This window comes from Scardinius erythrophthalmus (assembly GCF_964197995.2).
Source record: "Scardinius erythrophthalmus genome assembly, chromosome: 22".
Lineage (NCBI taxonomy): Eukaryota > Metazoa > Chordata > Actinopteri > Cypriniformes > Leuciscidae > Scardinius > Scardinius erythrophthalmus.
In genome coordinates this window covers 24,187,317-24,202,924 of record NC_138242.1, presented here as the reverse complement: position 1 = coordinate 24,202,924, position 15,608 = coordinate 24,187,317, and the positions used below count along the sequence as shown (strand labels likewise).

General features: G+C 36.3%; 1 protein-coding gene across 7 annotated transcripts in view; it reads left to right on the top strand.

The window, feature by feature from the left end:
- The window catches only part of tnikb (TRAF2 and NCK interacting kinase b), a 59,228-nt gene that overhangs the window by 4,002 nt on the left and 39,618 nt on the right, over positions 1-15,608 (top strand). For all 7 annotated transcript variants that reach the window (XM_081353427.1, XM_081353426.1, XM_081353424.1 and 4 more), the window contains exon 2: positions 7,427-7,492. In XM_081353427.1, the coding sequence (XP_081209553.1) occupies positions 7,427-7,492 (66 nt within the window). The remainder of the gene's footprint in view (positions 1-7,426; positions 7,493-15,608) is intronic.

Sequence of the window (15,608 nt, the reverse complement as noted above, 5' to 3'; positions counted from 1 at the left end):
ACGACAGAGAGTCATACAGGTCATAATTTACATTTTGGGGTGAGCATCAAATCAGCTTTTCGGTTTATACAAACACATTGTATCAGTACTGTACTGTCATGTTTTCATTAATGGAAATAAAGCTGACAGAAAGTAAAATATAAATATTAGATGAAAAATTTAAACTTGAGCAAAAATGAAAAATCTTTGCTTTGGCAACTACCTGAAATTAGAGTTCAGAGACTAATAAAAATGACAAAAGCACATAACAAAATGATTAAACCTTAGGGCTGTAAAATTGATTAATCACAATTTAACGCATCCAACATAAAATTTTGTGATCTGTATATATCTATTATATATTATTTATGTGTGTACATATACATACATGCATACATACATACATACATACATATACATACATGTATATGTATGTGTGTGTGTGTATATATATATATATATATATATACACACACACACACACGTGTGTATGTATAAAACTTAAACTACAGTTAAAATGAAAACTGAAAATAAAAAAATACTAATTCAAAATATTAATAAATATATAGTTGCATATAAAAAATATATAAAAATAACATGGCATATTGTTGCATATTGTGGCATGTTTCTCTAAACCACAAGAGCTTGTGGCTCTGTGCAGTGCATTATGGGAGCGTTCTATGTTACCATTTGCATGTTATTTCCACAGAAGAGTGTGTGTGTGTATGCTCAACCTGTTTTGCCAGCACGGAAGAGCTAACATATAACATATAGTTCCTGCCTCATGTATTTCCCAGTGAATAATTAATGGGTAAAGGACTGTTACATCTCAGAGTCATGTCAAGGGGGCGGGGGGGAGTCCCAGCTGTAGATGTCAGCCGATGTTTTTCGTCTTTTCCTTGTTTTATAATTCTGGTCCGCAACATCTGCCTCTTGCGCTCCAGGACAGTGTTACTCAATAAAAGCACAGATGAAAAGCTAATACTCGCCCTCCTGCGCGTTGGAAGATTATCAGTATTGTTATCACCAAAGAGCAAACGTTCATCATAACCTCCTCATCTGTGAGTAAATGTGGGAGAGTTGCTTGCAGTCGTGAGGGGATTCCTGGATTTGGGATGATCACTGTCAAGAGTAATGAATCACTGTAATGAAGCGCTAATGAGGCTCTGTGATACTTTGAGCATTGGAGGTCCTGCCAGATGTGTTTATTTGTGGGAGAAGTTTCCTTAAATGGACATTTCTGCTGTTTTCCCTAGATTCAGCATGTTTTATGCACCAGTAAACTCAGTGGTTTTGTGTTATAGTGGTTTTGTTTGGTATGTTAAGATAATGTATTTTTGTTGGTCTCTACTTTCCGGTTGATGCTTGGAAATATGTGGTATCTTGTAGTAATAATATTTCACCAAAAATGAAAATTGGCATCCTTTACTCGCACTCATATTGTTCCAAACCCATGATTTTTCTTCCATAAAGGATGTTTTGCCAAATGTTGACATTGCTGTTTTCACATTATGATATTATGGTGACCACAGGCTGTCAAGCTCCAAAAAAAAAAAAGACCATACAAATTGACTATATGACTTTTTATATCCAAATCATCTGAAGCCAAAAGATAGTTTGGATTCAGTTGTGTGGCATACGCAAACCAATGGCATGTGGCATCATTGACGTCAGATTTGAAAGGGACGTTTTTATTGAATAATGACATGAAATTTCACTTTGTTCTTCTCACAAGCTTTTGTTTGACTCCAGAAAACTGAAAAAATAGGGCATGGCTGCTTCTAGCGCATTGACAATTATGGTCTCTTTTTGAGCCCTGATCTTTCATTAAATGGAACGAGCTTGTTTTATGTTTTGTGGAAATAAGAATGGAATACGGGGTTGGAAAGACATGGTGGTGAGTAAATGACTGAATTTTCTGTTTTGGGTAAACAAACCCCTTATGTCTAGCTTTTCTTATAGCTGGTGATTAATTGAGTGGGGATTAACAAGAAATGTAATTACTAGTGTTGCATTACTGTATTGCCCCGGTCAAAGGGTTCAACTTCCCCTCTCAGGTACGTTGTTTACCAGGCCTTCTGTGGTTTGCTGTGCAGAGCTGCAGTGCTGTCATTCACCATGGCATGTCTAAACATGCTCTGGTCTCCAATGGTCTTTCAGGAGATCCTTTGAAGACGGCTTTGAGTTCTAATACAAACAGCACGGTCACATGGCTCTACACTGTAGGGGTTTGTTTCAATGGAATATCTGCATTGGAGAGCTCAGATTAGTTTAAACTTACAACGGCTCACGGTTTACTAGCAGTTACTAACAGACAGTTTGCTGTATTTTGCTGTTTGCTGTATTCGTTACACTCATACAAAGCCCATATGTACAAAGTATTCATATAAAGTTTTCACTTGCTATAAATCTTGCAATGTCCTTTTTAGCGCAACTTGCATTGCACAAAGTGTTTTTCACCATAACATTTAATTACCAGCTTAACATTCAGCACAGTAGATGGGAATCTTTGCAGATGGGCCCCTTCCTTAGTGGGGTTTTCCAGAGATCAAGTGAATGGGCCTCCACTGAAAAAGTGGACCACTTAATTTATGGCCCTTATGGGATTGACCCTGCCAGCATGCTAATGCCACAGGTGGGGTTTAAAGCTACAGTGTGATTGAAGCATACATTGATACCATTGAGTAATTGCTATAAACCATGGCATTTCCATAATATTACCTTTGTACCTTGACCACAAAACTCTACTACCATGAACATGGCAGAGCAACATTTAAAAAAATCAAATCAAAATGTTTTTTTTTACACATTTATAGAATTTACATGAATAATCTAAATACTGGTTTAATGACAATTTAAAGGAGAACTCCGGTCAATTTTAACATTGAGCTCATTTTTGTGTAAATTTGGAGCGCTGTCAGTACAGAGAACAACGACAAAAATCGGTGTTGCCTACACCGTGTTATCCTCTTTTTAAAATTTGCACCCTGTTGACTTCAATGGGGCAAGTACCAAACCTGCTTTTAGCCTCTAAACATCATTGATGTGTCATTACAAGTGCACAGGTCATGTGAGTGATTCCTTTAGAGTGATCACGGGTGAATCTGACTGCAGTAGATGTGAAAGATATTAATAAAAGTGATGTTATTTCAGCCAGCGCTCATACCTGTATTTACATCCTGTTTTAGTCCATAGTAATCGATTGTCGAGTTCACACGCATAGGTTTAGTTACCTATGATCACGCGCATGAACTTGACAATCGATTACTATGGACTTCGACCGAAAACAGGATGTAAATACAGGTATGAGCGCTGGCTGAAATAACATCACATTTATTAATATCTTTCACATCTACTGCAGTCAGATTCACCCGTGTTCACTCTGAAGGAATCACTCACATGGCTGGGCACTTGTAATGACACATCAAGGATGTTAAGAGGCTAAAAGCAGGTTTAAAACTTGCCCCATTGAAGTCAACAGGGTGCAAATTTTAAAAAGAGGATAACACGGTGTAGGCAACACCGATTTTTGTCGTTGTTCTCTGTATTGACAGCACTCCAAATTTACAAAAAAATGAGCTCAATGTTAAAATTGACCGGAGTTCTCCTTTAAGAGAACTCTATGGTTTACTTGAGTAATTCACATCAAGTATGTACCAAAAGACTGCACGCCCTCATTGCATGGGCCAAGCCCTCATATCTGAATTTGCGTTCTTGTGCGGAGTGCATTTCCGCCCTGTGAAGTGTTTCGGGAAGTTGGGAATACTTAGGCACTGTAATTCATGCATTGTAGCTTAAATACAATACTTCAACAGTAGAGTTCCAGAAGCTCTATTCATTTGCTCTATATAGAAATGTCATTTTTAACAAAAACACAGACCTACCATGAACTCCAAGGGAACTAAATGATGTAAGATTCAGTAGAAACCATAAAACCGTATAATATCATCAATAGCATTTTTATAAAACTGAATAGCTGAATTCCCAGTAAAGAACTACACTACCCATGAATCCCAAGCGTTAAGAATGACATTACTACACTATCAAACAACAGTTTTGAGAAAAACATCAAATATGTTGTATTTTACATTGTTTTATAGTAGTTTTATATTGGAGGTAAGGACAATGGCAAGGAGGCAGTGTTTTCAACATTGATGATAATAAATGTTTCGTGATACCAAATTAGCATATTAGAGTGATTTCTAGAATTGAGGACTTGTCACTGAAGACTTGTCAAGCTGCATTCAAAAACATTGAAATATTATTTTGTGCTTATAATAAACTAATAAATTATATATTTTTAAATAATTAAATATATTGTCTTATGGTTTTATATTGAAAAGTTTTTTTCTGTTATATTTGCAAGATTTTCAGATACTTTTTTGTTGTGAATCACCTCTGAGCTCTCTGTTTTTTTTAAATCCCTATAGAGAAAATAAATGGGGGGGAAATATAAAAGCGGGTGCTAAATTTGCACTGCTGTGTACCGCCGGTGTGCTTTGTCAATGTTAGCCTGACGCCTGAGGTGTCGTTTCCATGAGAAATGTGAACTAGCTTCTTGAAAAACAGTCTGACTCATTGTGTTATTTCCTTGTAATAGTTGAATTGCAATTTGGCAGAAGTAATGGTGTATCATTTAAAACTGCTGAACGCCCGGAGAAACATGCGCCACTTCATCCATCTTTACATCCGTAAGCAGAATGTGGTTGGCTCATTTTGGTCAGCAGTTTCTTCCTCATGCCTGTCCATCTGTAGGAATTGTGTTTTGGAGGCAAAACAGTCTGTTCAAAAGGAAAATAGGCTCACAACAATCCCAAAATAGATAGTGAGCATATATTCTCTCCCCAGTGTGTGAATTATACATTGCTTTGAATGTTTGTGGTCAGGAATGAGTACCATGCGAGTTCAGGCACATGCACTGACAAAGATTCAAGTTAGATGGAAATGTGAGTGTTTATTATTGTTTTAAAAGGAAAAAGGTGTTCCTGAAGATACAGTGACGATGCAGGTGTGTCATTTTGGGAAGCTCATGTTCTGTCAAGTTTCAGAGCAATTGAGGTTTCCGCTCGCAACCAGCAGCTGTGACGTCGAGTGTCTCTGTCCGAACGCCGAGCGCTTGTGCTGACCTCATTCTTCCCACGCTGACTCTGTGGCTGGGTGTTAGAAGTCACGCTTGTTTTTAAAGAATCTGAGCTGACTATAACGGATTCCTACTGAGTCATTCCACTTTTAGCATGCCTTTTAATTCACTGTAAGTTCATGTTTATTTCAGGGCATTCAAAGGCAGCGTACTTCCTTCTGGCTGCAATTCATAATGCACCTGTCGTATTGAGTCTTTTGATTCTTAAGTCTACACACTAAGAAGTGGCACAAAAAGTACAGCGGTGGTTTAATGCTGCAGTGATGGTAAAATCATTTTCTGTAATCAAGATTTTGGCTTGTTTTCCAGTTAAAATATCCCCAAAAAACTACCGTTTAAATGTTTGGCGTCAAAAAATGAATGCCTTTATTCATCAAGGGCACATTAAGTTGATCAAAAGTGACAGTAAAGACATTTATAATATCACAGAAAGATTTCTGTTTTATAAGAAATGCTTTTCTTTTGAACTTTCATTACAGAATCATGGAAAAAAATTCTGTTTTCACAAAAATGTAAAAATCGAATGAAGGATCATGTCGATTCATGTCACGTTACACCGAAGACTGGAGTAATTCAACTCTGCAATCACAGGAATAAATAACATTTTGAAAAATATTAAAATTAGAAATCAGTTATTTTATATTGTAATAAAATACTACAATGTTACTGCTTTACTTTTCCAAAAACATTAAAAGATCTTACCGACCCAAACTTTAAATTGGTAGTATATATGTTGACGTTTGTTTATGGCTAATAGCATCTTTTTCTCACTCATTTTAATAAATCCAACAACATTTTTTAAGGTTTATTTACTGATTGAGTAGGAAATCTAAACTTAATTCATTATATATTATCTGAAAAGTTCTTAACTTTATCTTGTTGTATGAAACGAATGATTAGATAGGCCTATTTACTTTTACTAGAATATCATTTGTTTAGAAGGTGATCAAATTGCACATTTGATACTATCATATTAATTTACCTTGGCATTTAGAGTACACGAGAAAGCTCTGCTGGAATGTTTGACAGTTATACTCGGAATACTTTCTCTGTCGCTGGTCCTAGATTTTGGAATGATGTACCATTGGATGTTAGATCTGCCTTGACTCTAAATGTTTTTAAGGACTGCTAAAAATCGTATCTGTACTCTTTGGCGTTTTAGTACATTAGCCTAGTACATGGATGTTTTCATATTTTGTCTTATTGTTTGGTTGCTTACAATGTACAGCACTTTGGAACTACTGTGGTAGCCTGTATGGTGCTAAATAAATAGACAAACGAATTGGGTTTCCTAAAGTACATCGGACCCGCCTCACTAAGATTCTCATTGGTCAAGTGTGTCTTAATGGCACCCCAAGACAGGCTTTGCTATAAGGGGTGATAAATTGGACCTTTTGTCCATTACGGCCCTACTTCAAGAGTCATTGTAGTATCCAAAAAAAACATTTGTATTTTTGTTACAGCTTGTCCTTTCTGAATATCCCATTCAGTAACTTTATCAAAATAAACCTACATCCATTTAAATGAACCTGAATTCATCCTTCATTTTCCACCAGCTTCATCGCCTCATTTCGTTTTAAGCTGTTGTGTGTATTTGCGAAGTCACTGAACCATATTTCATAAATTACTCCTCTGGTGACATGAATGGCAGCTATTGTCAGATTACCATGGCAACATGTCTTGCTTATTGTTCTAGGTGTATTGCATTATTTATTGGTTGTGCTTATTTTCACGAGAATCATGCTCGTTGGAGCTGAATTGAACTCTGACAGCTTTGATAACTGCCGTAGTGTTATTAAATGAAAATGACACGCAAGAGTGATTTGATTTCAGTCGTGTTGGCTTTTTACATTCCCACCACTGCATAATGTGGTTTGCCATCACTTTTAAATAGAAACGACACAGTCAGGTAGATATTATTGGTTCTTGTGCTTAAAATATCTTTAATAATTTCAAAGTCAGTCACGATTGCCGACATTTCCAATAAGGCAGAATGTTCCTGGATTATAGGTACCTGAGAACATTATGTGCTTTGAGATATGAAAACAGAAATTAAGTTTTGGTTTTCAGGAAATCGTTCGCCTCAATATTTATTTTCTGGCTTTAGCTCACTAGATACCTTAATAGGTTTTTATGTTCAGTGTGTAAACCAGATATTTAACTATAATCTGCACACTTTGTTAGGTCTAATGACTGCAGTATCAGCATTTTTGATGATCTCAGTGTATACAGTATGTGTGATTGTCCTTGATGTTCAATGACAGGATAATGCAAGCTAATCTCCTCTTCTGTTATTTTCCCCCTCAGGACCCTGCGGGCATTTTTGAGCTGGTGGAGCTTGTGGGAAATGGGACCTACGGACAAGTATATAAGGTAAATAATGATTTAATGTTGTACTATAAGTAAGATACAGTATGATATGGTCGATTGGGTAGATAAAGCCTGTTTAGCTTTTCTCTCAGCTGTTTGCCTCAGTGTTTTCTCTCATAGATCTGCACTTACCTGTTAGTGCCTCAGCAGGTCTTGCGTTATATGTGTGGTATGTCCAGACATGTCAAGACTCGTGTTTTCTTATTCTACTTGCCATTTCACTGAAAGATCTTCGCCCACTTCCATTACCTGCTCAAAATCTACCGTGCATAAGTCCGATTTTTCAATTGAAAAGAGATTCAAGGCACCCACACACTACAAGATCGATTTTAGACCGATTTCTCCCCTTCAGACAATCCTATCTTAAGTCCTGATTATATTGATGGTTCTACAGATTATCTTATCAGATATATCAGTGGTGTGATGTGTGTTAAGAGTGATTGAATCTGCTTGGAAGGACGTCAGGGCCGCACCGATCACTAATGATAAATATGCTATCCCAACATGTTGAATATTTCCGATCAGAAATCCTGTCGTGTGAGGGAACCACGAGGACAAACGTACACGCGTAGATAGTCTCGTGGAACGAAACGATACCTAATCAGAAAGTGAGCTGACGGAAGCATAATACGACTTTATTTATTTATTCATTATTTCTTCTGCGAATATTCTGTAAAAAGCAGTTATCGCTGTTTCTTCTTGCCCGTTCTCCGCCATGTTTGTTTACTCTGGAGTCACGTTTGGCCGCGAGAGATTTTGCGAGATTTCTTGTGTTCACAGTCTGTTATTGTGTGTTGTGCTGTCTTGGTCAAATCTTTTAGTGTGGGCCAGCCTTTAGGTGAAGTTTTGGACAGGGTGATTTGTAGGTATGCAAACAACATGAATGAAAATATCAGGTTTTTGTTGCAGACGGTCATTGTGTTGCGTTTCGTACAGTCTGATATGCTCTGGACAGGTTGGCATGCTTGAACTTTTAAGTTCTTTAGTTTGGTGTTTCTTTTTTTGATTTGAAGGTGAAAAGGCACTCCTTTGGTCTTCATCCACAGCGATCAGACTGCTAATTTGGGTGTGATTGATGCATGCCAAAAGGAAAATACTATTGATCTGTTTTTTTTAATAGAGAGATCACCGATCAGAGATAAAAAAAAAAAACGAATCTAAAGCCTGGAGCAGTGATGTACGAGCAGTTAAGCAGTCTGTCAATCTAACCTGCTGTCATAATGCAGTACTTTTAAAGGATTAGTTTCCCCACAAAAAAATTTAAATCATGTCATTATTTGCTCATCCTCGTCATTCTAAACCCATGTGACTTTCTTTCTTCTGTGAAAAGCAAAAGGAAGTGGTAGAATATTCATGCTGCTCCTTTTTGTATGATGAAACAAATGCGAACTGATGCTGTGAAAATGATAAATGAGCACCTTAAAATTAGGCCATACATGCGTACATACTCGTATGCTATATTTCAGCTCTTCTGAAGCCATATGATAGCTAACAAGGAGAAATGATTCAAATTATGCCATCCTCTCCACTGCAGCTATGAAATTTCAGTCACATCTGTATGTATTTAAATGTGAATTTTGATGGCTAATGATTTTGTACCAAGATTTTTCAGTAAATAACTTAAATTTCAATCTCTACCTCACAGAAGGGTATATTGCTTCAGACGATTTCAAATAAAGTGCACTAGTAGAATGGACTTCTTTACCATTTTGTAATTGTGCTTAGTTCTCTTTTTGGGGGCTTGACTGTCAATCCCAATTAATTTTCATTGTACACTACCATTCAAATGTTTTTGTTTGTTTGTTTTTTTGCTTATGCTCACCAAGGCCGCATTCATTCTATGAAAAATATAGTAAAACTGTAATATTGTGAAATATTACAATTTAAAATAACTGTTTTATGAATTATTATTCCTGTGATGCAAAGCTGCATTTTCAGCATTATTACTCCAGTATTCAGTGTCACACGATCCTTCAGAAATCATTTTAATATGCTGATTTGCTTCTCAAGAAACATTTCATTGATGAATTAAAGGGTTAGTTCACCCAAAAATGAAAATTCTGTCAGTAATTACCCACCCTCATGTTGTTCCAACCCCGTAAGACTTTCGTTCATCTTCGGAACACAAATTAAGATATTTTTGATTAAATCTGAGTGCTGTCTCACTCCTCCATAGGCTTATGGACACTATAACTTGCTGGCCCAGAAAATGTATTAAAGACATCGTTAATATAGTCCAAGTGACTCCAGTGGCTCAATCTTAAGTTTATAAAGCGACGAGAACAAAAATAGCGACTTTATTCCACTTTTCATTTCCTTCTCTCTGAACCTCGAGTCTTTTTATGTAGTGTTTAAGCGTAGCGCGTCTGTGTTGCACGTCACCACGTAGGCTCACTATTGGGCGACTCTGGTCATGTGTGATACGTGGTGATGTGCAACACAGACGCGAATTTTCTGAAATTGAGAAGCTGTAGAACATTATCTGGAAGCTGAATAAATAAGTTTGGTTTGTTATGATAGGAAATATTTGGCTGAGATACAACTATTTGAAAATCTGGAATCTGAGGGTGCAAAAAAATCTAAACATTGAGAAATCGCCTTTAAAGTTGTCCATTTACAGTATGTTTGCGATTGTGCTGCATTCACTCACACAAATAAATGTTTTATATTTACGGTAGGAAATGTACTAAATATCTTCATGGAACAAGATCTTTACTTAACATCCTAATGATTTTTGCCATAAAATAAAAATCGATAATTTTGGACCATACAATGTATTGTTGGCTTTTGCCACAAATATACCAGTGCTATTTGTGACTGGTTTTGTGATCCAGGATCACATATTGAGTTATTAGACGAATGTAAAAAGTGAAAGAGGATGTGGTTGTGTAATTATCACTCTAGAATCCTCAGAGGAAAGCCGCAGTTTGCAGAAGTTTTTGGGCTGACATTGAGCTCTCTGTGTGAGTGCAGTCGGTATACTGAGAAAACCAGTAGGAGGTGTGATTTCTGAGGTGTCGCCCACTTGTGAAGGTGTATGGAGGGGTCAGATCCTATCAGGTGCTAGATGTTGTTTCTTTTAGTCTCACATGATGGGAATATTCAATATTGTGATGCATTTCATCTCCTTTTTACAGAAAATGAGACTTGCGTCACAGCAAAAGATTCAAATCAAACAGGCACCCTTCGTGTATAGTTAGCATGTGTTAATGAGAGTGCAAGAGATATATGGCGTGAAGAAAGGAGAAAAATAAAAAGGCACTGTATTTCGCAATACTGAAATAGGGCCTCAATGTACTGTCATTTATTAATGTGCTTATACCATTAACAAGAATTCCTCTGCTTATAAAGCATGTTTTCAGTGTGATTTCAGAGTTATTTTAGGATCTTGGTCTTTATCAAAAAGTTTTGTGACAAGTATGTTAGCTTTATGACCATTTATGTGCTAGTGTACTTCTAATCATTGACGCTTTTAGCAGATATCTGCATTTTATATATCAAATCCTTCTCTTCAGGAGCCTAAAAAAATATTTATAACTCATCCTGCACTACACAGATTTTTGTCCAATCAAATGCTCTTCTGACTGAGAATGGCCCTGTCAATTCCGACTGCCATTGACTAAAAAGTAAAGCCTATTGGCTACTAAAAAAGGCAAATAAGTCCTTTTTTAAAATTTGGAAAGGGAATAAAGAGATGAGAAAGAAAAAAGGAAATAAACAAAGAAAAAAATCAGTCCAGTCCAGTAGGTGGCGATATGCAAAGTGCAAATGACCTATAAACTGAAGAAGCCCTGTGATCCGTCCTCTTTTTACTCAAAAACAGTTAGTTACTCATCGGATATTAACACTTAGTAATAGTGTGAGCAATAGTAATAGTCATGCTTTCCTTGGCAAACATGTTTCCCAAACATTCCCTCTGTCCTGCATAGTTTGCTCAAGCAAAGAGAGCCTCTATAAATCGCTTACTTTAGTTTGCATTCGTTTTTTAATTTACCTTGTAAAGGTAAATTTCTGTCTGTTGGTGAGCCAACAAGAAAGCACACAGTCTGTGATGTTCGTGAACCGGATTTGCGTGGGCTAATCAGTCGGTCCAAATATAAAATGAATATAAAACACACTTGCTCATTTACGTGTGGGAGTTTTTTCAAAAGCACAAGCGAATGCTCCTGACATCTTTCATAATTCAGATATTATTTAGAACAGCAGGCATATATGTGTAATCGAAGTAGTTTTTTAACCAAATTAATTAGACATTTTGTAGATAACATTCTGGTGGCTTTGGTGAAGTCACAATCAGCCGTGATTGACTGAATGTTTAATGTAAAAGAAAGAATAGAGGCAGCGAAATTACGAATCATCATGGTATTTATGCATTGATGAATAGTTTTTCTTTTGCCAACCATGACATTCTTCTTGACTTTTTTAGATATGAAATGACAAGCCTCCCCTTTTGAGACTATTGATTTGAATTGCTTCGTTATGTGAATTCTTTCATTTATTATTATTTTTTTTTCTTGTTAATGTGTAATCAGTCATTACTTATCTTTATGAATGTAATGGATGAATATTACATTTCTATTTATGCTAATTCAGTGAGCTAGTGGATTTGTAATGTCAGTTCAGACATATTATATTTTTTCCGCAGTCACTGATTTTAAAAGTTTGTTCATATTTGTTTAATAAGTAAAAATATACTCTACATTTCAAAAGTCAATAAGATTTTATTCAGTCCAATGGATATATTACATTGATTAAAAGTGAGAGTGTAGATATTTATAATGTTACAAAAGATTTTCTATTTCAAAAAATGCTTTTGTTTGGAACTTTCTGAAGAATCCTTTGAATAGTTTTGAAGAATCCTGACAAAATGCATCACGGTTTCCACAAAAATATGTTTGATTGTAATTGCTGATAATGTTTCATGAGCCGCAAAACGGCATATTAAAATAATTTCTGAAGGCTTATCCATCACAGGAATAAATTGCGTTTTAAAATATATTAAATTGGTGAGCATAAGAGACTTCTTTTTAAAAAACTTTAAAAACTCTTCTCACCCCAGACTTTTCAACGGTAGTGTAAGTATTTAAAGGGTTAATATAATGCTATTTTGAAAGTTCATTTTTCACATATTGCCAGTCTGTCTGAAATATGCTGATTTCAATGTTCAGGAACAGCTTTACAAATAAATGTAACTTCTGATTCCTAATTTCATCTGTTTTTCTGAAGGCCCAACAAATGGGATTTGCTTTCGCATTCAAACACGTCATCAGCACTACAATTTACTGAAGCCTCGTCGTCATTCTGCTTTTGGGTGTGCGTTATGCTAATATTTCACATTGTGATGTAGACGTTTGAGGAAGTAATAACTGGACTTTGTATCGAGGTGTTTTAGGCAGATCAGGATCAGTATTCTCTGTTGGAGACTAAGAGCTTTGTAACTTTGCAGATCGCATACATGCACAGTTACATTACACACTAAAGGAAAAGGAAAATATCATCATATGACCCCTTGAACCTTTTTCTGTGTTAGTGTTTTTTCTTTTTATTAAATTGAATATTAAAAACACATTTTTTACCCTACTGACGTAATGCCAATTAACAACGCACATTTTACAGAAAAGGTCCTCAGGCTTCCATCTGGGCAGCATTATTTAGCTAAATCAACTGCACTACCCAATTCTAATTTCACGGTGTCTGGAGCGTCTTGGATAAATTGTGTGTAATTTCTTTAGAACTAAGTTGTTTAGAAGCTCAGATGTGCTGGTCCGTAGCAAAACCTTTTTCTTTTTTTAGTCAGTCTTGTTAAACAGATGTCTTCTGCCTCACTCCGTAGGTCTCTAGCAGCATGTTTCCGCATCTCTGTTCATCTTAATGTGCTGCTTTTTTTGTACTGTAATTGAGATTCTGGAAATAGGGCCTCATATTCACATTACTCAGCCTCCGGATCTGTCAATTTGGGTCAACTTTGAAAGAGAGACGGTTGCGGAGTTTTCTTCTTATTGTTATTATTAGGGCTGTCAAACGATTAATCGCGATTAATCGCATCCAAAATAAAAGTTTGTGTTTACATAATTTATGTCTGTGTACAGAGTATAATTATTTTCTATATATAAATACACACACATGCATATATATATATTTAAAAAAATGTGTTATTTATATATAATATAAATTATATATAATATAAATATATATACACAGTATATACATGCAAATATTTCTTAAATTTATACATGCATGTGTGTGTATTTATATATAGAAAATAATTATACACCGTACACACACATGTATTATGTAAAAACAAACTTTTATTTTGGATGCGATTAATCGCGATAATTAGTCCAAGGGTCAGAGTTTACGTCCTCACTGGCCTGCAAGAAAGTATTGATCATTTTATTTGACTAGATGCAGGTAGACCAATCATTAGTCACGGTAAAACTGAGGTAGTGAAAGATTTATTTATTCTTTCTGCGTATTGTGACATGCATCCGAGTGTAATGGATTATCGGAAAAGAAAAAATGTTGTTTCTATTTATCGTTTGATGATTGGATTTTGAGATGTGTCTGTTGCTTGCAGAGATGAGGTTTAAGCGGACTAAATGACTGGGAAAAAGTCATCACCAGAGAGAAGTCTATTATTTTCACCAGAAGGTCCAGCTGACATTTGGAAGTAAAACATTGCGAGGTTGATTATTTTTATTGTTATATTTTTATCTATAACATCCAATTAGAAAATTTCATTTCATGCTGACTTTAAAGGAAATGCAGGAGTTTGATTTGCTCTGAGTCCCTGCAGAAAGTCCCACACAGACCTTGCTCTGGTGGGGTGCCATCTTGGGAGATTCAGAAATCCATTAAAAGCGTGCCCTGTATTAGAAGAAATAGGTTCTGGGTCAGGATGTGCAGCACTAGCACTGGGACCGCTCATCTCCCACTCACATGACACTGCTTTTGAGAGAAATCTGCTTTGAAGGAAAAAAATAAAATGAAGGCACTTTTAGTAAAGCTTGTGAGTTAGGTGCTTTTTAAGATTTTAGTGGTTCTCAGGCTACAAAATGGATCATCATAAAATTGGACGATATATTTCAAGTCTTCTGAAAGCATTTGATAGCTTTGTGTGAGGAAGAAGCTGAAATTTAATTCACAATTCAATGATCTTGCTTGACAGTCATTGGCATTTTATTCACTGTATTGGAAAAGAGCAGCTTTGACATTCTGCAATAAATTTCTTACATGGAAGAAAGTAATAAAGGTTTTTCCTTTGAATTCCGACATTTAAAGGTGGTATCAGTGATTTCAGACCCAAAAATATTTTTATCACATTCATCTACTCTTTCCTAACGATCCGCTAGCTGCCCGCCCCATAAGCATGCCGTCAAAAAACCGCGTCTCTGTAGGCAGCCTAGGCTCTGAGATCTGCACACAAAAACAAATGGTTTCACCAACCACTCAAAACCAAAACAAATAGTGTTCCAACCAATCACCGACAGGGGGAGGGTGTTGTGAGGTTTTGTGCTCGTGCACGGCTGCACGCGAAGTCAGAGCTGAAGAAAAAGCTGGCACAAAACCTCACAACACCCTCCCCCTGTCGGTGATTGGTTGGAACACTATTTGTTTTGGTTTTGAGTGTTTGGCTAAACCATTTGTTTTTGTGTGCAGATCTCAGAGCCTAGGCTGCCTACAGAGACGCGTTTTTTTTGACGGCATGCTTATGGGGCGGGCAGCTAGCGGATCGTTAGGAAAGATTAGATGAATGTGATAAAAATATTTTTGGGCCTGAAATCACTGATACCACCTTTAGCAACTTCTACTTGGATGATAACTCAGATTATGTGGCTTGTTGATGAGGTAAGCGAGGTGACCATTTCATCTAGATTTCTTTTTTGATTGTTTTCAGCAGTAGTGTTTTAGTTTTTAGACCGTTTTCACTGTAAAACCCCCTCTGAAAAGTATTTTAAATTCATTCCCCTTTGCTTTAACGCACCGTCACTACATTAAAACTGACATCTTTGGCCTCTGAGCATTGCATTTTTGAGATGGCATGTCAAGTTAAAAATAGTTTAACTTCTAATATTGTCTCAAGACCCCCTGCATTCTGCTCCGTTTCAGGCTGGAATAC